General features: G+C 42.4%; 1 protein-coding gene across 1 annotated transcript; it reads left to right on the forward strand.

Moving 5' to 3' along the window:
- Positions 1–1,311: 1,311 nt before the first annotated feature.
- On the forward strand, positions 1,312–13,937 carry sbk1 (SH3 domain binding kinase 1; the record flags this gene model as incomplete). The annotated part of the gene is made up of 4 exons (XM_079492591.1): positions 1,312–1,352; positions 10,865–11,109; positions 11,999–12,201; positions 13,116–13,937. The coding sequence occupies 4 exons, from the start codon at positions 1,312–1,314 to the stop codon at positions 13,935–13,937; spliced, it is 1,311 nt and encodes a 436-aa protein (XP_079348717.1).
- Positions 13,938–24,396: the final 10,459 nt, after the last annotated feature.

A 24,396-nucleotide genomic window follows, 5' to 3' on the forward strand; every position in this document is an offset into this window, starting at 1 on the left:
AACTGTAAATTATAAAGTACCAAAAAAATGTTCTTTTTTTAACGGCAGTATAGGAACCTGCCGCCCCTGGTAGAATATATGGGTATAACAGCTAGAATCAAATGCTATCTATATACAGTAATATGGACTTTTGCAGACTGCCTGGTTCCTTAATTGCCTCTTGCTGGGAGAAATTTGTATTTGGCACGATTTTCGCTGTTGGCCTGTCGCTGTCCATCGACGGTAGTGCTGAACCGCGGTAGATGGTTCATCGATCTACAATCGATGAAAGATCAACATGTCCCATGCAGGGAGGTTTGTTTCTACACCTGCGATTCTTCATCTGTCCCTGCCAGTGCCTGAGATTAGCTGTCCACAGACAGAGTCAGTCAGTCAGACAGACAGACAGACAGACAGACAGACAGACAGACAGACAGACAGACAGACAGACAGACAGACAGACAGACAGACAGACAGACAGACAGACAGCCTTTTCCATCGAATGAAATAAAAGCAAACGTTTTATTGGCCTTTTTTAGAGTGTGTTTGGGGAAGGGTGGGGGGGGGCATAATTTGTATAGGCACTAGGACCCAGTACATGTGAAACCATCTCACTGCCAGAAGGTGGTGACTATGAGGCAAGCTTACAATGAGCCAACCAACTGACTAGCGTCTAGCGCCAAGAGAGGAGGTACGGTTAAAAGCAAGAGTCAAACACGACCAGAGTCCCGCTGGAGTAAGGGACAAAAACATACAGATTACAATTTGGTGACACAAGGATGCTCCACGGATTTGAAAGGACTAGAACTAGTATAGTTTTTCCCACGCAAGCGGGATGGTGGTTATGAATGGAATGGAAATCCCTTTCACTACGCGCTGCTGAATTGGGTCATGTGGAGAATAATCGGGAGACCTCATTGCCTGCCTTGGGTTCACGCCATCCAGCACGAGTTGAGTTGCTGTTGATGATTCAAGTGGCATTTCGTTTAGCCACCGACTAGGGAGCATCAGTCAGAAGCGCGCTTTTACGCACGGATATAAGGCAAGAGAAGCACAAAACATGAAAAAGACATGTGCCATTTAAGATTTGCCATCACGGACAGAAAGAAAACACTGAAGCAAACGTGATCTTGTTTTCGGCCGCTCATATTTAAAAAAAAAAAAAAAAAAACTACAAACTGATAATTCACGCATTACCCTGTATGCGTAAAATGCTGTAAAACAAAAGCGAATATATAGACAACAACAACGGTCCATTGCTGCAGATACAGACAGTATACCAGTGGATCAATTGGTCGCAAGCAGAGCGCAGGTGACCTGCGCGCCGCTCGGATGCAGGACCATGGAGGAGAGAGACAGCAGGTCGCCGGCAGGTGAGTGACACCCTCTCCTCCAAAACTAGGTCATATATATTCCATGTTGACCGTGGAAAAGAATATTACACAATTGTCAGCTGCTATAGCCTACCTACTACACACGAAATGCAGCGAATGCCATTTTCTGCAAATTGTAAATTATTCCTTAATTTCCATAAAATAGCATCACCACCTGTATCATCTTTTATTTGACTGTAGACTGAGGCAATCACACTTTTAAGTTTGAGCCCATAGCTTTCTAACCACACAAACCCAATGATGCCATATAGTGCCCCAAAAGCCCCCCTTTCTTGGGCGAACATTCTGTGACAGTATAGCCAGATCTACAAGCTTGCAGCTTCATGTAGCTGTGAGCTAGATCAGCTATTTTTTGCAAAGAGATTTGGTGTAGACCCCCCAGCCTGGGGGGTTGTAACAAGTGAATGTATAGCCTGTAGGCCTAATATTTAGGCCAATGAATAAGTCAATGCTAGTCAAGATACCGGTAGACTATCTTTTTAAGAGAGTATAAAAAAAACCACAATCAAGTAAAGGCTATGTGAAATGGTATTTTAAGCCATAACTATATTATTCACTGTATTTGCCAATAAATTGTTAATTTTGTTATGTTGAAGGTTAAACTGGGAAATAATTTGGACTTGCTTGCAGGTACATTCTCCATATCGGTGTTAAAATGTAATTGTAACTCAGTATGTAGGCCATTAGATCAACAGTGAGGGCACTCAGCAGCACTCGTAGCACTATATATTGAGGTAGCCCTATGAAAGCAGTCAGAAAAAACGGTGGCTGCCTGGTAATGGACTAAATGAAAGATGATAGTCAGCACAGATGGATTTCCTTTTGGTTAGAAAACATTTTATTGCTCCAAAATAACTAGAAGTGATGCCTGTGAGAGCAGCATTTACATTTACGTTTTGTTTTTCCAGAGTATCCAAAATTAAAGTGAAATTCCTCATCAAAGTTATCTTGCCTTTATTATACATGCCACATATTATACCTCATTGTACAAAGTTATGCTTGCTATTTTATGCTATTTGTCCTACATTACAGAAGGCATCTTGTTTCACTCAGATGCCGGCAAATAGCCACACTACATAATTAATAACTCTGCAATTTTATATTGTACAAGGCTTGCTATCCTGTTAACATTATGTGAACAGTGCTTGGCAGTGCTAGAGCACTCGTTTCGTCACGCACACACATTCTCATGCAGACATGCATGCACGAAAATGCTCATTTTCAACAATGAAAACAAAAGAGATGACATATTGGGCTGGTGGCTGGCTGTTTTGCAGGAGAAGCTATGCTTCACAAGAGAGAGAGAGAGAGATACTCAGAGAAGGAGAGTTAGCGCAAGAGAGAACGAGACAGAGAAATGGGGAGCGGAGTAACGGATGGGATTGAAGCAGAGTGGATTGGATTGCAGTCCTCGGCACAGCATTCTCGACAACAATCAACATCAGGGCATTCTGTTCCAATAAGCGGCTATGCTGTATGAATAGGGTAGAGGATCCTGTAACCATGGTCATGTATCATAGTTTGTATCAGTTACAGTGACACCCCCCCCCCCCCCCCCCCTTAATAGTACTTCGCCATTATTCAACATCCCCATGTAGTTCGCGAGGAAGCCAGCCTCCTGTGCTGTCTGCGTGACTTAATTAAGGAGGGATGTTTTGGTTATTGCCAGATGTCTCCAAGTCTCTTTTTCTTTCTGTTTATGTCCTCTCATGGATATTCCCAATTAGAAGCCTTCTGATTGGGGTGGGGGGGTATGATGTTCCTATAGCTTAGCCTTAGCGTACTTATGTTCCATTGCGACAAATTACACGATCACTCTGACCATAATGATAATTATTATCATCATCAACCTTTGGCACAGTCCCTGAGAGGAATTGTTTACAGTAACCACCTCTCAACAATTAGAAGTTGTGACAAAGGCTCTGGTAACCATGCAGTATGATGACAGATAATACAGTTTTGTCTATATTTCCCTTTTGCAGTTTTGCAATATAGCCATTGTGATAAACATGGTCCAGTGTCCAGTGTGACAACAAAACCCTATTCTCTGACTGTCTTTGAATCCTCTGTGGTTGTTTAATCTTGGGTTATAGCTTCACATCTGCTGGTATGTCCTGGCAGGGGTCAGGCGTAGCTGCCTGGCTGGTGTGTGTGTGTGTGTGTGTGTGTGTGTGCGTGTGTGTGTGCGTGCGTGCGTCAGTGCGTGCTTGCGTGCGTGCGTGCGTGCGTGCGTGAATGCGTGCGTGCGTGAATGCGTGCGTGAATGCGTGCGTGCGTGCGTGAATGCGTGTGACAAAGAGAGAGAGAGAGATAGAGAGAGAGAGAGATGTCTCTCAATGGATGACCGCTACTGCCTGCCTGTCAGGACATTTCAGCAGGTGGCATTTCTGCAGGGTGTTTAACAAAGAGAAGGAGTTGCTGGGAGTCTAAGGAGAGGAAAAGCGAGAAAACAAGGGTGGGTGGGGTGTCTGGGGGCTGGGGAGTGTCATGTGGTCACACAACATGCACAGTCCTAGCAGGAGGTCTTGCTAGGATGGAGAGCTGGGATGGAGTGGAGGGATGAGGATTTGCCAAAGTGTGTGGCTGTGAGTTCACTAGCTCTCTCTCTCCTCATTCCCCTCTTCTTCTTCTTCTTCTTCTCTTCTTCTACTCATCCTCCTCCTTGTTGTTGTTCTTCTTATGTGATATTCACTTATTCAGTGGCTTTAAGGTGGATGACTCAGTTATTTACTCCTGAGTGAGTGACTGCTGCATAGGGCAATGGAAACTGTTTGTGTGAGGAGACCCTGATTGGCTTTCCACTGAGCCTGGCACACAGTAAAATCCCCAGATGTATTTGAACATCTGAAGGTTATTTTTAAGTAAGTAAAATATAGAGTAAAATTGCTTGTTTCTAAGCTGACTCATAAGTCATAAACGCAGGTTCATGTACTAGGCTGGAACAGTTATTGTTAACAAATATTTTCCATAAATCAACGCAAAACAACGCTTTTATTTTATTTTATATATACAGTAATTTACTGATGCAACCCAACCGTAAACAGAAAGACAAGCATGCAGACAGTGTCCGCTTGGTGTACTGTATGTCTGCATTTTGTCATGTTTTCAAGAGAGAGCGAGAGAGACAAAGCTGTTGTATTTGAGCCATAATTGGAACACCGGTCCTCACCAGTCTTGTCTTGGACGTCAATCTTCACTGAGAACGAGTCCTCCACAGCCATGAAAGTAGCCAGTCCATTAGTTTAGCATCGAGAGGAGGGAAAGATGCAAAGCAGAGGCTGCAATCTAATTATTTTTTTCATTAGTCCCCTGTTTACATTTCTCATGAATAGCTGAGAACAGAAAAGAGGATGAGGAGGAGAAGGGCTTGACCTCTTCAGTGATGAAGAGGATCACCACATTTTAAGGATGATTCATCGATTAATTCGTTTAATCGTGATTAATCGCTTTTCTGGCCATTTGTGGTACACATAGTTTAGGACACAGCTCTCCATGTCTGTGAGAATAATAACTACTCTAGATTTGTTAGATTGTTGTTGAAAACTGCCTACATTTCCAGGGTCAGTGTAGACAATGTTATACTACCGTTATTGCTGTTACCCCACAACTCATTGTCTCCGCCAGGCAGTCATTTATTTTATTACTGTACAAACATCACGTAAATCGGTACACATTATCTCTATAGTGATGTGATCAAGACAGATCTGTCGTTTTCTTTCATATTCCATCCTGATTGGTTAAGATTGGCTTCCAAAGTTTGCAGGAGTGACCCCCAAAATGTCTCAAATCATGAATCATGAATCGTGAAACTTTGCACATACTGTACATCCCCATTCCCCACTAGGCCAATGAAGAAATGCCACCCTACATTTTTTAAATTGTCCTCATACACTCTCTATCGACCACTTACAGCGCCACCATGAGACAGATCCCACAGATTTAGTCAAAACTCAAATGTATTATCATCTCTGTAGTCATGTGATCAAGACGGATCTGTCACATTTCTCATATTCCATTCCGATTGTGGCGATTGGCTTCCAATTTTGACCAGACAGTGGCCTTGTGGTTAGATTGTCCGCCCTGAAACTGGGAGGTCGGGGGTTCGATCACCGGCCGGGTCATACCAAAGACTGTAAAAATGGGACCCAATGCCTCCCAGCTTGCCACTCAGCATCAATTGGTTGGTCAAATGCGGAGAACAAATTTCACTGCGGTAACGTGTGTGACTAATCGTATGACTTTGAATGTTTGTGTGTGTGGCCGTTTTGCACAAAATGCTTTAAACTTTGCACACACATTCCCACTATGCCAATGAAGAACCTCATGGTGGCGCCACTTCATGTTTTGGCCTATAATTGAAACGTAGGCTGTCAACATAATCAACATTTTTACCCCCTGGATTTACCCCATGATTCCTTGGATCATGACACATTTTATAGGCCTTGTTAGTGCCATAGTGCGTGTTCTTCAAAACAGACTTTTTGCTATTACTGTACTACAGATAAGATATTGCCCAAAACGCTCACAAATCTGTACATCTCTGGGGTCATGTGATCACGATGTATTGTATGAGTTAGATATTTCAGATCCCATTCCCAGTAACTATGACCAAAGTTTGCGGCCTTGTGGGCCCTGCATCGGCAACCCGGCCTGTTTCTAGTTAGGACTTGCAATTACAGGTAGCACATTTATTCAGCTACTTTCAGAAGGGAGCAAAATGTTAATAATAGATTTGAATGTAACATGGAGGCTACAATATCTCTGCTCACTTTATTTTTGTTTTATTTAGCATAATCCTGTTTGAACTTTGAGGTCCATTATTTTGTGTTAATGTTTTTAATGGATGCAGTGAACCTTTATAAGCATAAAGGTGGGCACTAAACTGTGTGAGTAGTGAGTATTCATATTACTAAGTAATGTTACATTTGGCAGATCACTGTGCCCTTCTGCTCAGCTTGTTTTTATGCTAATCCATTTGAGGATTTCTGGAAATTATGTGTCATTATTTGGGTTATTAAATTGATTTACAATAATAAATAGACAAAGTTTGCTTAAAACAAAGCATGGCAGTGGACAAATGTCCACTGCCATGTTAATAACAGTAGTAATAGTCCCTTTAAGGTACATTTTGAGGCCTGGCCCGAGCCTGGCAGTGTGCCGACGGCCTTTACTGCATGTCACTCCCCATCTCTCTCCCCCATTTCCTGTCAGCCTACTGTCTGTCCCTCTATAAAAATATAAAATAAAGGCGAAAGCCGCAAAAAGAAAAATATTTAAAAAAAGGTACATTTTGAACAGATAAAAATGGTTCATTTGCAATTAATCGTGATTATCTTTGAAAACCACGATTATAAACAATTCTATGTTGAAATTAATGAAACATATCAAATTGGATTGAATTGAATTGGTCAAATCAGACATTTCACGATGTAATCGATTCAAATGGTTTTGAGATCAGATAGATTTAAAATACCCTACCATACTTTTGTTCTGATGTGCCATGCCCATGCCTAACCACCGAAGCACATACAGTACAGTGTCTGATGTTCTTTTCAGGGATTAACAGATAACAGTCAAATGGACATATTGAAATTAGATAAATTATGTGTACATGTTTTTTAATGAATACCATCACAGATGCAGCATAATTCTTATGCCCACGTATGAAAGTGCATTACAATATCAAAGTCTGAAACAAACAGCCCAAGACCTTTACAGAAGTTCTCAAAAACTCTGATCCTACAGTATTTAGTCAATATTTTGCATTCAATCTGCATGATGTCTATCTATAGTGATGAATGTCAGAAGCAACCATGATTGCATTATTCATGCGTTTTGCATTAGGGAGGTCAAATAGCTCAGTCGATATCTCAAGCAAACCATACACGATCATAATCCCCATAAGAGGTTCATATGACAGTGTGATGGATGAGAATTATCCACTTGAAGGCTCCATCTACATTCAATTAACTGGGGAAATGGTTCTGCATGGTAATGCAAAGGTGATTTAATTCCAATTACATGTGCAAATTCAGATGGCTCTCTCTTATCAGCACAACCTTTAAGCCGGGCTGAGTAGGCACTCAATTTTAATAGTTCTCATGTAAGGGAACAAGAACAATGGATAGACAATGTGACAAATGTGGAAGGCTAAAACAACCTTGGTGCTCAAGTGCACAATAGAAGGTGCATTCAAACATCCGACCCTCAGAGTTCAGTTCATAGGAACCAACCAAATGTGGCATATGGCGAGAGCACACCCTGAGGCTGAACAGAGACGGAAAGGAAGTAACAGTAGCGAATGGGATCGCAGGATTGCTCCTTAGTTGCTCTCATCACTAGCTAATAGCTTAGTGGAGAAAGGTCAACGGGCTTCTTTAGCAGCCACCTCATGTACACATGGAGTCTTAAGTGCCTGGAGTTTGTTTTATTTTGTTTAGTTTTTTGTAACAGAAGTGTTATTTGAATTTTGCTTTGTTTTGCTCTAGATACACTAGCATTATGTAGAATAGAACACTCAAGGTCCCTGCACACAGAACGCGTTTATCGGATTTTATTCTCCATCAGTTTTCCAAAAAACGCATGACTGTTTTAAGATTATAACCGGAAATAATCCTTTTAGCATTCTTTTGTATGAATCTGTGCCACCGTGCCTTTTTTTGCAATCTGTTAATAAAGTTTTCAATCAATCAATCAATCAATCAATCAATCAATCAATCAATCAATCAATCTCTGAAAAAATCTAAAATACCAAAGGGTTTTGGAAAGTAAAAAAAATAAAATCACATTTTTATATGGGGTGAGTGTCCATGTTACCTTGTGACTCTAGCTAGCTCAGGGGATTGGCTTTGGTTGAACACAACCACCAAGGCATGCTGAGGGTCCCAGCTGCTCCCTGTGGAGAAATAGGAATACAAAGGACCTTTGATAGAATGTCACTGCCGGCCTGATACACCCAGACAGAAACACATACACAGTGTATACACACACGTACGCACGCACGCACGCAGCCACGCACGCACGCACACACACACGCACACACAAACTTCTCTTCTCACGCACAAACCTGCACAAAGCCTTTCACAAAGTCCTAACTTTATCCACGCGCCTACAAAGTGCCTCCTCCTAGAAGCTCCCATTTTACGTCACTGCAACTGCAGAGAAGAGCACTCGTCATGTTATTTTGTTTTCTTTGTTGTTTTTTTAAGGAATAATCAGTTTCTATGAGCGTCTGGGGGTATTCTCTTTCCTTCCGGGGGTGGGGTGCCTTTGTCTTTCTGGGAGCTGAGTAATGTGATTAAGCTCTGTGCCAAAGTGCTGTGCATTACGCCTGTGGAGCCAGAGCGCACGTACAGCCCACCAAAGCTGGACGAGTGCCAGTAAACAAATGGTGCTTCATCCATTTCTGAGTGATGGAGGAATTGGGGGGAGGTGTGTGCAGGCAGCAGAGTGGGTGGTCTTGGGAAATCTGGTCCCGGTCTATCTGTCAAGTTTAAATGTTTAATCCCCAAACTTGGAGCACAAATGAGGTTCTGAATAATGATGGGCACTTATGTTGACTTGCCGTGGGCTATATCAAATGGGCAGTATCAGCATGGGCAGGCTAGATATTCATAACCTCTTATGTAACCGACCGTATCCTATAGGCTTATTGTGATAAAATCTTGTAGAATGCATGATCTTGGAAGATACAGTAGCACAGGGCACTGTTGTGTTCTCAGTGAGCTTTTCTTTCTTTTTTTTAATGATTCTTGCTGCTAAGATTGGAGCCAAGAAAACAAAGGAGAAAGCTGCTGTATGCTATTTTAGTTTCCCCCATGTAATTTATGCTGAGCCATTGATCATATTCTTACCACAAGCTAGTTGAGTAATGTGCAAATCTTTAAATTGCATTCCAGTTTGTAACACACTCTAGTGTCTGACTGAACAATGGCTTCATACAGCACCTCATGCTGATATAAGGCATTTGTATAATATTGTTGTAATCTTTTGACACATACAGCGGTGTACCAGTGTCTATTTATGGAATGAAAATGACAAGAGCAGACACGACTGATTGTGTATTCATGAATCAGCCATGCAGTTGCTGTTTCAATGTTGCCAAGTAGTCATTATTGGTTAAGAGGAGAGTAGAACAAAGGCTGATTGAAGAAAGGAGAGAAAGGATAGAATTGTCTGGGCTGGTCATCTGTTGTGTTATTATGTTTGTTTGTGGTGTGTGTGGTGTGAATATAATGTGCATGTGTTCAGTAGAGACAGACACAGACTCAGTGGATGAGGTCATTTTGTCTGTGCGTTAGATCAACCTTTCTTAAAAATAAGTCCCTTTTTGGTGCAGGCAAGTACGAATTGCAACAAACCCTTTTCGTGAATTAACTGTCATTCATCACCTGGTGTGACTGACCCAATCCTTAGCTTGCGATTTCTCGAGATTTGGGTCAGTGTGCCCTATTATTTAATAGTGGGTATATCACTGAATCAGCAGTAACTTTTTTGCTGTGATTTTTCTTTAATTCAGCAAGTTGACTGAAATGATCAGAGCAACTATACTGTACAGGCCAAATGTGTTTAGCAGGCGGAACTAAATAATGCCTTTTGTTCAGGCTGTCACAGTATCAATTGGACAGAAGTACATATGGCAATTTTGCAGCGAGCACGCACAGATAATCTGTGACATATTTTGCTTTACCAGCAGATACACACCTCGACAGCTTTTTCCATTTGTCAAACTTCCTCCTGCCGTTATTGATTTTCCAATAGTGCTCTGCCACTGCCAGTAAGTGTTGATATCTAAAGCTAGCCATACAGGGATCAGTGTCTGGGAGCTCTGTTGAAAACAAGGTCTAGGGACAAGAAGTTCAATACATTTACCAAGAACACAAACCAAGTCCCTGTTGATCCTGTCTCTGCATCAATTGCATGCTGGAAATTAACATCTGTTGAAGAATGGTTAACTTAAGACTACATCCACACTAATATATTTTGTTTTAAATGGCAGAATCTTTTCTTTTTCTTTTATCTTCCTTTTCTATATAGCCAATCTTATTTTTTTGTTTGCTTTTGTCCCCCAATTTTACACAATTCTGTGTTGCCATGGTACCCTTGCTCACCTGCCAGAGACAGACACCACAACAGCCCAGCATAGGACTCTAGTGCAGTGACAAAGACAATACAATGCAGTTCAGAGTCGCTCCGCTCCTGGTGTAGTCTGTGCCTAAAGTCTCCCTGTAGGATGTACTCTCATTTGCACAGTCACATGTAAGTTACAGAAATACTGTAAACATAAGTTGCACAAACATATACAAACACACAAGCGCACACTCAAAAGACATACAGACCCTGACCATCACCTAACACGGATGCATGCAAAACTACTCAGTGTTCATTTAACTCTGAGGGAGTAAAACATTTTTACTATTATTTTGCAGCAGAGTAAAGTAGCATTCTAATACATTCTATGTTGTACATCCTGTGCCTCTCCCGTTTCTCAGCATGCCCCATAGCGTCAAGGCGAGCCTGTCCCTATCGCCGTCAGGGCCGGGTCACGTGGCCAGTGGTGGACTTGGATCGCTTATATCTAAGACGGCCTACTGTGAAGGGGTGCCTGTGGAGGACATGCAGGCCTTGGCCATCACTACCCTGTCAGCAGCAGACGTAGCCAAACACTATGAGCACATCCGCGAGCTGGGCAAAGGCACCTATGGCAAGGTGGATCTGGTGGCGCATCGCACACAGGGTGAGGTGCATGGGTGAAATGGGAATGGGTCAGACGAGGAGAGAACATTCTCATACAATGTATTCATTCCATGTTTTCATGTCTTTTGACAGGGCTTTATGTACAGTGTACGCTATTCTGTTCTTACATGGTTGGCTGAATAAATAAATATGTTTTTTATTTTATTAAATACAATACAGTAGATTTAGATCCGAATAGACAAATCAGAATAGCTCACAATATTGAAATAATTCCCATCTCAAGGCACTGTAGTGCAGAGAGAACCTTTTCAGTGCAGTAAAATGAAAATGGCTGCTGTTTGGTTTACTTTGGTAATGTTTGTAAGACAGTGTCCTAGCTCAGGTTGAAGTGCTCTATAAAGAGTGCATTGTAAAGTCTTAGTAGAGGTAGAGGGCACTAAAGATTAAACATGCTGAGTGAGCACTCTAGGCTTGTATATCAGCAGCTGTGGTAGTGAACAGCTGGTTGTGTGTGTGTGTGTGTGTGTGTGTGTGTGTGTGTGTGTGTGTGTGTGTGTGTGTGTGTGTGTGTGTGTGTGTGTGACGTGTGTGTGCGTGCGTGCGTGCGTGCGTGCGTGCGTGCGTGCGTGCGTGCGTGCGTGCGTGTGTGCGTGCGTGTACTTACGCGTGAGTGAGCACAAGAATAAACATAACAGCTGACATAAACTTGTAGCATTTTCTGCATCAGATAACTTGCAAATTCAGTTTCGATATTCAACAGGTTTTCATATATAACTTGAGTAGAACTACTGTTATGTCAGCAACATTATCATTCATTATTTTTTATTGTGTTTATTGATACACTGCAAAATAAGGATTTTTCCTGATCATTAAATATAATGTTATGCATGCCTGTCTGTGCTTTTTGTTGTGTATGCGGTACTTTTCAGGCACCAAGATGGCCCTCAAATTTGTTACTAAGAACAAGACAAAGCTGAAGAGTTTCCTGCGGGAGTACAGCCTAACTGGATCACTCGGCTGCAGCCCATTCATCATCAAAATCCTGGATGTGCTCTTTGAAACCGAGGACAGCTACGTGTTTGGACAAGAATATGCCCCTGCTGGGGATCTGTTCGACATCATTCCCCCCCAGGTAGTACCACCATCATGCATGCCCCCACTCCTGATCTTCCTGCTTCCTTCCACCAGTCACCGTCCATCCTCAGCCAGAACCGCTCCATCCAATCCACCGCCATGTTGGGAGCTCTGCAGCTTAACAAGCTCTCCAGGGGACTGGAGCCTGGTTTCAGGCCCAGAGTTTCATGCGGTGCGGAGCTCTCGTCAGTGCGTTCCGGATGGTTCGACCTTGATTTCAAGGTCCTCCTGCGGATTTGTTAAAAATGAGAGCAGTCTAATCTTAGAACCTTTTGTTTCGGCATTCTGCTGTACACATCCCACTCTTCCTCTCTGCACCCTCACTTACCCCGATTCTCAATCTATGCAAGCAACGGCACCAATACAGTACAATACGTGTCTATCTCTTTATTTATAATGTGTAATATTCTCCCTTCTCGTCCCTTTAACCCATTTAGACCTGAGGACGATTCTACAAATGTATTCTAAACAGTTTTCTGAAAAACGCATGTTTCTATGTCAGTCGTTCTCAAACATTTTCATGTCAAGGACCCCAAAAATTATATGTAATTGGCCACGGACCCACATCTGAAAATAAGTTGTTCCAGTGACTCCCCCAGAAGCAGAGTTAAAAACGTTGTGAACATTTTCACGATTTTTCAAATCAATAGCAGATCGACAAGCTCCGAGTGCCGCGCTACGAGCTTGTAGATCTGATATTTTTCAATAGCTAAAGTATAACATAATGCTTAAAACACCAAAAGGGGTTCCCGTCCTGAATGGATTTATTTCTGCATACTTACAGTGCGCCTCCATTTATTCTTTGCTGTCTCATCAACTTTCCGCCAGTTTCACATCCCCTGTTTTTCTCCTCTCTTCCTGTGATTTATCAAACCTCTCTCTCATGCTCACTCTCTTTCTTCTTTAATTTAGGTGGGACTGCCAGAGGAGATGGTGAAGCGTTGCATGCAGCAGCTGGGGCTGGCGCTGGACTTCATGCACAGCAAGAGCCTGGTCCACCGGGACGTGAAGCCCGAAAACGTCCTCCTCTTCGACCGTGAGTGCCGCCGCGTCAAGTTGGCTGACTTCGGCATGACCCGCCGCGTGGGCTGCCGCGTGAAGCGCGTCAGCGGCACCATCCCGTACACAGCACCGGAGGTGTGCCGCGCCAGCCGATCTGAGGGGTTCCTAGTGACCACTAGTCTGGATGTGTGGGCGTTCGGTGTGCTGGTGTTCTGTATGCTGACGGGCAACTTCCCTTGGGAGGCGGCACTGACGGCTGACGCCTTCTATGAGGAGTTCCGGCGCTGGCAGAAGGCGGGGTGCCCTGCGGGCACATACCCGTCTCAGTGGCGTCGCTTCACAGACGATGCGCTGCGCATGTTCCAGAGGCTGTTGGCCGCTGAGCCAGAGAAACGCTGCGGAGTCAAAGATGTATTTTGCTTCGTCAAATACGAACTGATCAGTGAGCTCCGGCGGCGAGCATCATGTCGGGCAAAGAGAGGAGAAAGGTCAAGCTCAGGGGTGTGTATGGGGAGCTGTCCGTCTTCCTCTTCTTCACACACGACTCATAGACTCACAGATCCATCCACCCCTCCAGGAACATCGTGCCTGCGCCCGGCACCACTTAAGCGCAGCGTCCTCTCAGACCCACTATCTCAGAGGGAGGACTCTGGTGGACAGCACCACTCCCCAGGCCGAGAGAAGAATAAGAGCCAGTTGGTGATGGCCACATCCATTGAGATCTGTGTGTGAGCATATCAGCAGGATCAATAGAGTCTGTGAGTCTTGTAAAGTGGTGAGGTGTTTTGAACATTGATATGATATGATATGGATGAGCCCAGTGACGAATCCGGAGCTGCAGACAAAGACAAATAGTCCAGAATGGTGGACCATTGGGTCCACCATTCTGGACTATTTGTGACTGGCACACACTTTAATGGTTTGATTCCACTGATGTTCTTTTTCTCAGCGATGTATGGTGCCATTTTGTGCTTTTGTTCGAGCACTGTAGCAGTACTAATAATTACAGAATTAGGAACAATGATAACCTTTTCGAAACAGTGCATTTAGCAAAAAAATACATTATCACAGACAAGTCAGGGTCTATACCTTTTTTTCTCAATCACTACTAGGCCAAGATCTCTCTTTTCTCTCTAGTCATTCTAGTACTTCTACTCTACAAATGCAAGCCTTGGGGAGGCTCAAACTACAGATGGACAGGTAATACTATGTGGTAAAGAGTCCTGTGATCTTAGGATAAACTGACATATTTACTGTAAGTACGTATAAGTGGCATATCTCAGCAAAGATGGGTGCCTCAAATGCATAAAAATGAATAGAAAAGAGAGATCATGTCTTTCAAGGGATAAAAGTTCAAAAGAAAAATGAAATCCTATGTAGCAGTTTTCTTTGATATTTGATTGCTACCACTACAGTCTGGACTGAGGCAGACATTTGATGTCAGGCAGCATCTCAGGACATTTCAGCAGGTCACTTCCTGTGTCACGCTTCTAATCTTCTAAATGTCAAAAGTTACTTACTGATCCACCATTTCCAAGGAAAACCAATGACTGACGGGAACGAAGCTCTTTATGTTTTGAACTGCCGTCAGTGACGTTCATCTCGACGTCCTTGGAGCCCATGTAGAATACAGGGATTGTTTGTTTTGGAAGTGTGAAGCACCATGAGGGGAAGAAATGTTTTCTACCTGCTGAGTGTGTGTGTGTGTTTGTGTGTGTGTGTGTGTGTGTGTGTGTGTGTGTGTGTGTGTGTGTGCGTGCGTGCGTGCGTGCGTGCGTGCGTGCGTGCGTGCGTGCGTGCGTGCGTGCGTGCGTGCGTGCGTGTGTTCAAACTGATAAAGCACAAGATTTTGTTATGGAAAAGAAAAAACATCGACTTTATACTATAAATATATACTTAAAAAAGGAATGCAATTGGCACACTTATATGTTCCAATATTGGAACATGTGAGTGTGCAATTCTATTCATTTTTCTAACCCAGAACCCTGAAGTGATGTGCATAGCTTTTTACCATAAATATTTAACAGGTCTAATGGTACACGGTAATGTCAGGTAAGTCAACCATGTAGCTCTACGTTCTAAGGGGAAAGGGGTTTTAGAGTTAGCACACAGCAAAATCTTGATAATTTAGTTCTGAGATGAACATGGCACTGGCCAGCAAGCCCAGTGGGCATACAATGCCAAATTCAGGACAGTAGGCTAATGGACAAACGGCAATCATGGTGCATGAGCAAAGGCTGACCATTGCACCATGTGCTTCAACATGTGCTTGTTACACTCTCAAAGCTAGATTAACATTTTGGATTTCACTGTGGAGTTATTTATTTCTATTCTTATTTTTCTATTTGTTTTGGGGGGGGGGGGGGGTTCATTGGATGTAGCAACAGAATAAAACAAAAATATGTACAGTATATAAAAATTATAAAAAGCGTGCTGTATAGATTAAGTTCACATGGTAGAATAATGGTAGCAGCTGCAGACGTCCAGGATTGATCCATGCAGTTCTTGTTGTACTGATTGATGAGTGGGTGCCATTCGTTTCTCCCTTTCCCTGAATCACCATTACCTTCGTCTTGAGTGACCTCCATTTCCTGAATCTTATCAGTGGTGCCTCCTGGTCGTCAATAAGCTGCGCCCGCTCTACCTTCGTGTCAGTAGAATTCCATCAATTAAAGCAAAAAGCCCACTGTGCAGAGTGGTGGCAAAAACACTGGAGGCCAGAGAACCCCTTGCAGTGTTTCTCTCTCACCACGTCTGCTCACCTTCATCTGCCCTCCACTCCGACCTCTCGCATGTATGTTTGAATAGCAGAGCCCAGCCATATGTTGGAGGGGTTAATGACCTCTGTTATAAGCCTCTGCGCATGGTGCAGTCAGGATTATTGATCCTCGTCTGTGCTGTGCTTTGCAAGAGCCCCTTTTCATAAAGTGTTACGTCAAATCTGTTCACATCTAAGAATTATTTCGACGTGCGTGTGCACGCACGCACACACGCACGCGTGCGCGCACGCACACACGCACGCGTGCGCGCACGCACACACACACACACACACACACACGTATTGGCATTGATTATAGGATCCCACTCTGTTTACCTCTACACTCTTACCCTGACAGTCCATCAACTCTGTTTCTGTAGTGACATGTGTAAGTGCTTCTCTGTTTCACAGCAGCCATCTCCTCTTTCTTTCACACTCACTCTGATCTATAATAAACTGGGTTGATGAAGATGTAATCATTTAAAGATTAAATTGAATTATGACTTCTAGCCATTAGAAGATATTGCCCATGTTAAAAATGTTTTGCGACCGAAGGTCGCAGTTAACTATGGAATTGTGCACTTCCCGTCAGTGTATCACTCAAAATCCCCATACATTCTTACTGGTATGTACAGTACAAGTGTACAAGAAAAATGGTTGAGGTTTATGTAAACTGTGGCCGATGTTGACAAATAGAATTTGACCACAGTCCAAAAATACAGTCACAGTGATAAAACACTTTATTCTTATGTTGCTGTCATTGTGTTTTACAAAATGGTTTCATAACCATGTTGTATGCACATTAGGCCTAATTCTAATTTGTGCTAAACAAAAACACAATTCTACAGCTATAGCTTTTATACTTTATACTTTTATACTTGTTCTGCATCATTCACCATCTTCGGTCTGTTTTATCCAGTGGTTCTCAACCTTTTCTGGATCAGGGCCCACTAATCTGACGACTTAAGGTGTAACGTGTGAAGTGGTGAGATGGGTGGGCTCACTGGGCTGCATGCATTTTCAGGGCATTTTTATTTGAATGATCAATTAATCAATTGTGTTGTGGCTTGGTTCAATGGAACTAATGAAATATACTTTAAGTCCCCATTTATCCGCATCACAATTAAAAGAAAGAATACAATAACTTCATATTGTTTTTCATTCATTCATTTTTAGTAGTGGTATATTATCATTCAAATCTTAGTGTTTTGCAAAATGATATGTGGCCCACCACAGTGGGCCCGCGGCCCACAGGTTGAGAATCGCTGGTCGCTGATTAACCATAACCCACAGACCTGACAATATGTTGACTGTTACCACTCTCCTAATGTGACCCCTATTCACTTTATTCATGAGATGTGTACCAGACAGGTGTTTTGTTGGTGGAGAACTAGTCCCTCAGTAGGATGTAGGATTGTGAAGTAGTCCTGCCTTGTGTCTAATACTTCTGTCTGGGCAATAATGTACATGTAGAATTGGTAGATAAAGACATGGTTAGAGTAGATAGACATAATTATGCATATGATGCATATCATCGCTATTGACTACATGTAGCCCTCCAGTGAGTTTAATATGAGCAGCTCTTTGCTTTGTTAAAATAACCATGTGCATACTGACACTGTTATGAGTCATCACAATAATGTTGTTTGTCATGGACTGATAAGACAGAAATCAATGAATATTGCATAATGTAAAAAAAAAAGTATTTTAGCTCTAGAGAGTAGCCTCCCATTTACCTCAGTCCTGTCTTGATCCAACATGTTGGTTTTTCTGCCAGCAAGTATTGTATAGCCTAATGTAAATATTGTATCATGTCTTTAACACAAAGAAGAAATAAAATGTTTAATATATGTTCAAATAAATGTGTGTACTTGAACTTGCTGCTCCTGAGCAGTGAGTATTATTGTCTGCCATGTGAAATATGCTTTCATTTTTGGTCAATCCAGCACAGCACACCACCAGCACACCACCTTAAAGCTACATATTTGCTGGAGTTCAGCTCAGATCACATGTAATTTCCCAAGGCTTCAGTTTGCCTAGCTCTGCTCCATAGCATTATAAGGAAGAAGTCCTTAACGCTATGGACCAGAGCTACAGTCTGCCATGCTTGCTGTCTGAGACTGACCTCCGGGACTACTTTAATAAGCCGACGTCCTCCTGCAAGCCCAATTAAACTACTGTAGATATGAGTTATCTTGCACCCTCAAAAACAAACGAGTTGAAGGACAGAGCGAATATGACACTGCAGATAGGAACAAAATCAACTCCACCCACCTCCTAATTCATTGTGTTATGGTTTGTCAGGGTCGAGGAGTTTGGGCTGGAACATAAATGGGCCGGAGTTTAGACATGCTGTGATATATCCTTACTGCCGCCAAGCCTAATCAGTTCAGACAGTGCAGAAGAAACGAAAGGTCAGCCAGGGCTCTGTCCTATGTGATACCCTGTTCTCCGTTGTTAAAGGGCTGCTACAGTTCTGCCACTGGGCTTCTGTACTGTTTATTTGCAAAAGGCATTCCATAGTACATGTTTTCATGCTGGAGACAGAAATGGATGCAATGACAGAGGTGCATGAGCTGAGGCATTAAATATAAATTGGCTTGAGTTTGCAGGTTCTGTGTAGATACTAGTGGGTGTAACCCAGAGCTTTAAGACGATCTTGGACTAAGCCAAATTGAGTCACTCTAAGGGATAGCTTTGCAGAACGGGTGGTCACTGAGTGGTAACTAAGCTTCCAGTAGATGGTCAAGAAAGTAGGATGGGTGGAAACCTACGTGAAATTATCTGTCTGGATGCAGCTGTCTCATGAGGACTAATGTTGGAAACCAGAGCTGACTATATCTGACAGTCAGACCTCTCAATTCTTTTTGATCCATGTCATAAATATGTCATGATCATCAGACTACATGTTCATATATTTTAATGGAACTGGGAACCTTTATTTTCTCTAGCCACAATACTCTACCCCCTGTGCCACTGCCTGCTGTCTTCTCCATGTTAATATTACTATATTATTGATTGATTGATTGAAATATTTATTAACAGTTTGCAGAATTACAGTACATTTCGAGCACAAACTCAATACAAAGGCTGTTAACTGTGAGTGGACGACCCAATTAAGCATTACACTTGTTTCCAACAGGGTCCACCATGTTCAATTCATCAAAACATTTAGAGACGTACAAATAGACACTTCTATATAGACAAAGAACAGAACAGGAATTCATCATAATGGAGGTAAAAAGGGAAAATAAACATATACAGTGAGGGAAAAAGGAGGGGGGGGGCGGTGGGGGGGATTCAGATTTTACGGGGGCCAGTTTCGAATTGCAGCCATCCGTAGGTTCCCTTTGAGAGCGGTTTTGAAGGAGTCAAGGGATTCACATGTCTTAATGACTGTTGGTAGGGCGTTCCACATTTTGGTGGCATAGGAGCGAAAAGAATATTACTGTATCACTGCTCTTTTCAAAGCCAGATAAGGAAAATAATTCCCTTTTGTAAACAGAATCAATAGACACGTGCATTTTCACAAATGTACAGTACTGTGTCTGTAAATTCTTCGTTGTCAATAGCTGCCTTTAAGGACGTCTCCTACCCCAGTTTGCTTCAGTAGACATCCAGATTAAATTGGTTAGAATAGGCATGACTGTCATTACACTGCACTCCACATGCAATGAACTGTAGCTGGCAAGACCATAAGAGATTGTAGTAAGACTGGTCAGGTCTATAATGCATTATAAGTACATTTACAATGCATTTTAAGCCAAGGCATATTTACTTTTAAAACACTGGAGTCCTTTTAACATCTACTCTGGCTTTTGTGTACAACCCAAATATTTTTGTAGAAAGTAGAATTTTTGGTCTACAGGAAAGGGAATGCGGCTATACCCAAATAAATGCACTATTACATGAGTATGATGCAAAGCAAATTCCATGGCAATCTAGCCAGACATTTTCGAGATAAATATTTTGGTGGACAGACAGATGGACCGACATTGTCTTGTAAACTCCCTGCCATACAATCTCATTCTGCATCACCATTATTCACGGTGACCTTCACATTTCTATCAGGCTGCATGTCCGACTGTAGCTCCCAAAAAGATGGTGCTTTTGACTGTGGGGAAACCCTAGCAACAGGGGCCTTGGTCTGTTAATGGGAATCAGCAACACTTCATGGTAGGGGCTGTCAGCAGAGAGATATTCCATGCTCTGTCACATCTTAGCCTGTTAGTGGCTGTACATAAAAGACTCTGCTCTGCTCCCTCTGATCACAGCTGGAGAGAACAGGCAAGAGTGAGAGAGAGAGGGGGAAAGGGCTTAGATTTAGAAAGGGTCATACAGTATACTGTTCCGGCGAACAGTCAATGCCAGCATCCTCACTTCCCACATTCACACACCAATGGTGGCAACCACTGGAGGCAAGGCAGGTTCAGTGTCTTGCAGAAGGACACTTCGACATGTAGACAGGAGGATCATTGGACGACCTGCTCTATACCTCCTGAGCCACAGCCGCCCCTACATACAACATGTCATATCCACACACATGTTTGTGCACATATCAGCAAAGACAATGCACCTCTTCATTGTACGTAACAATAACATTTGTGGCATAACATTAAAGAAGAGGATCCAAGGCACTCTGTTCCAGTGAGGTGAAAAAAAGCCTTTTTTATTTAAGAGTTAAGGCATGGCAAAGAACATTACAAAAAGAAGGACCAGCGCGTTTCGGCACTCAGCCTTCGTCAGGGTCCCATGTGGCATACTTAGACATTCCTTGGCCAGTGAATTAAATGGAGAAAATCTAGTTTTCAAGGGCGTCCACAAATTACACAATTCATACATTTAGACAAAATATTTAACAAAGACAATTCAAAGAACATCAACCAAACAGAGAAAACAAAACAAAATGTACAACAATAACACCCCCACCACCACCACCACCACCAACACAGGACAAAAGCTATAACAACCTGATTACCGGGTGTGACAAACTTTTCTCAAATTTGTTTCTAATATGATTTTTCACGTAGAATCTAATTCTGCCTTGCACATTTTTGTATCGCGTATAGTTAATGAGATAATTTGCATATTAGACACATTAGCTGAAATGAAGATATATTAAATACATTAATGTATAATATGGCAATAGGTTGACATAGTAATATCTTTAGGGCACAAAATATTCATATTTTATCAAATATAATATATAGGACACTGGCTGGTTGGTAACTGGGTAACTCCCCCAGTGACCCCCCCAGGCAGTGTCCCACAGACAGTGTCCCTCAATGTCCCCCCAGCCCTTGTCCCTCAGTGTGTCCCTCAGTGACCACCCCAGTGTCCCCCCAGAAGTTAGGCAGGCTAGATATTAGGCAGGTTTGCAGACAAGACAAGACAAGACAAGACAGACAGACAGACAGACAGACAGACAGACAGACAGACAGACAGACAGACAGACAGACAGACAGACAGACAGACAGACATCCCCCCAGTGACCCCACGGTGTCCCCCCCAGCCAGTGTCCCCCTCTCATGTTATGCCTGACTGTAACCTTTGCTTACTTAACAATTGCATAAATGTGACTGCTTTAAGTCTGAATGTGCATGTTGTTACATATGCATAATATATACTGATTAACCACAATAAACATGCTAGAATCTTACACTACAAAATGAGTTTACCTTAAATACACAGGTCAAGCATCTAAGCTAGCACACAGTGAATATTAGCTCACAAAAAATGTGTACCATGTTTAGTTTTTACTCCAATCAGTTTAGCTTTTCAATTAAACAAATATGAAAATTAGTTTATAAAAATGATGCACATGCAAGTTAATATTGCACAGAACCATATTTAGGCAAATATCTGCTTTGATGTGTTCATCTAAAGAATAATTCATACATTAACAATACATTTAAAGAATGACCTCGTTTGCATAATTGATCTTCTAATCTCACCTTAAAACCTCATTTCACATAAATATATACCGGTATTATATTTGATAAAATGTGAATATTTTGTGCCCTAAAGATATTACTATGCCAACCTATTGCCATATTATACATTCATGTATTTATTATATCTTTATTTCAGCTAATATTTGTAATATGCAAATTATCTCATTAACTATGCGCAATACAAAAATGTACAATGCAGAATTAGATTATACGTGAAAAATCATATTAGAAACAACTGAGAAAAGTTTGTCACACTGTACACCCGGTAATCAGGTTGTTATTGTCACGGTCCGTGACGTGTTATGTTTTCTTGTGTACCCTGTTCTTGGTTTTTGTCTCCACCAGGCCGAAGGCATGGGGAGAGAGTATGTTTTGCACTCCGTCCGTCCGTCCGTGTGTCCGTGTGTGTGTGTGTGTGTGTCCGTCCGTCCATCCGTCCTTCCGTCTGTGAACAGCTAATCTCCGGCACCGTTAACCCGGTCGATGCCACATTTTGCACACACTCCCTGGATGCCAACGATGAACCTCTGCCCCAAAATTTCCAGAACGGCCTGTTATAGCACCACCAGGAGGCCGCTTTGTGCAAAACAAGTTTTTGGACAGTACACCTACAGATTTGGTCCAAACATCACGCAAATTGGTACACAGTCTCTCTAGAGCCATTCAACAAAACGGGTGTTTCAGATTTCTCAGACTCCATCCTGATTGGCTAAGATTGGCTTCCAAAGTTCGCAGGAGTGCTCAGTTTCAAACAAAATGCTGCAAATCATGAACACATCGTGTGATATCCGTGAAATTGTGCACGCACATTCCCACTAGGCCGAGGAAGAAATGCCACATGAACATTTTCAACTCAGCCTCATGGTGGCGCTATAACTGGCCAAAAAGTGTTTTTACCTCTAACTGCACGGATCTGTGGATAACTTTGTATGCCAACTCCCTAGAAGCCAAGGAAAAACCTTTGCCTGGAATTTTTCACATCTGCTCTTTATAGCGCCACCAGGAGGCCGACATATGTTAAACACATTTTCTAATATTACTCCTTCAGATTTTATCCATATTTCACGCAAATCGGTACACATGCTCTCCATAGTCATGTGATCAAGACGGGTTTGTTTGATTTCTCATAATCCACCCTCATTGGCTACAATTGGCTTCTAAACTTTTCAGGAGTAGCCCGCCTTGTACCTGTTTTGTACAAATCACCACAACTACTAAACGCAGCGTCCGATTGTGGTGAAACTGTGCATGCATATTCCCACTAGGCTTTGGAAGAAATGCCACTTGACAGTTTTCAAATCAGCCTCATGGTGGCGCTACAACAGACCAAGCCGCGTCACACACACACACACACACACACACACACACACACACACACACACACACACACACACACACACACACACACACACACACACACACACACACACACACACACACACTATATATATTGCTCCTAAACATTTTGCCAAGCATCACACACACACTCCTATCCTCCTGGTGGAGACCTGTGCCCAGAAGGGCACTTTTTCTAGTTGTTATTGTTTTACCCTTCTGTTGTGTTCCTGTGATTTTGTAGTATTGTGTTTTCCCTGTCTTAGTTCCAGTTTGAGTTTAACCTTTAACTTGTGTACCTTTTATTTTGTATTGTTTTGTGCCTTCCTGTCTGCCCCTGTAGTTCTGTACCTGCCTTGTCTAACCTGGCTGTATTGTGATTAGTCTTTGTTTTCCACCTGTGTCCTCTTAGTCCCCCAGCCAATCCCTGTCTTGATTTTGAGTTTTGTTTCACCTGTGCCTAGTTAGTCTGTGTCTATTTATGCTCCCCTGTTTGTTCAGTTCCCTTGCTAGTTCGTCACTTTATGTCATGAGTGTCCTCCTCGTGTATCTATGTCTATGATTATCTCCTAGTAAGTGTATTCCTGGTATTTGAAGTTCCTTGTATTGACCGTGTTTTGGAATAAAAACCCTTGGATTGAAGTCCTCTGCCTGCACCTATCTGTCTGCATTTGGGTCCTAAAGCTCCTGTCTTTGCACTGTGACAGTTATAGCTTTTGCCCTCAGCAGCAATACACAGAGCACATAAATGCATCATTGCTTCATATAATATTGTAGTCTATCTGTTATAACCTATAATGAGGATTTTGCCAAATTTGGCTATAGAAAATGCAAAGAAACTAAAGCAATGAAAATGACATATGAACAAATTACACTAAGCGTGAGATTTAATAGATGGCATGTGTGCAAATCACGTACAAATGTGTGTGTGCTGCTAAACTTTTCCAGACATTGTCCCAGGCAGTGTGTGTTCGTCTGCCACTATTGCCATAGCAACCAAGGAGACCACAATAAGGAAGAATTGATCATTTTACATTACGTTCCAAAGGCTAGTTTCAGAACTATACTACTACTTGTTGACACAGGCGTATGTGTGCATTTGCATTTGTTGACAGTACTCTAAGCAGGAGCGACGGCCTCTCAC

This window comes from Electrona antarctica (genome assembly GCF_951216825.1).
Source record: "Electrona antarctica genome assembly, chromosome: 22".
Taxonomy (NCBI): Eukaryota; Metazoa; Chordata; class Actinopteri; order Myctophiformes; family Myctophidae; genus Electrona; species Electrona antarctica.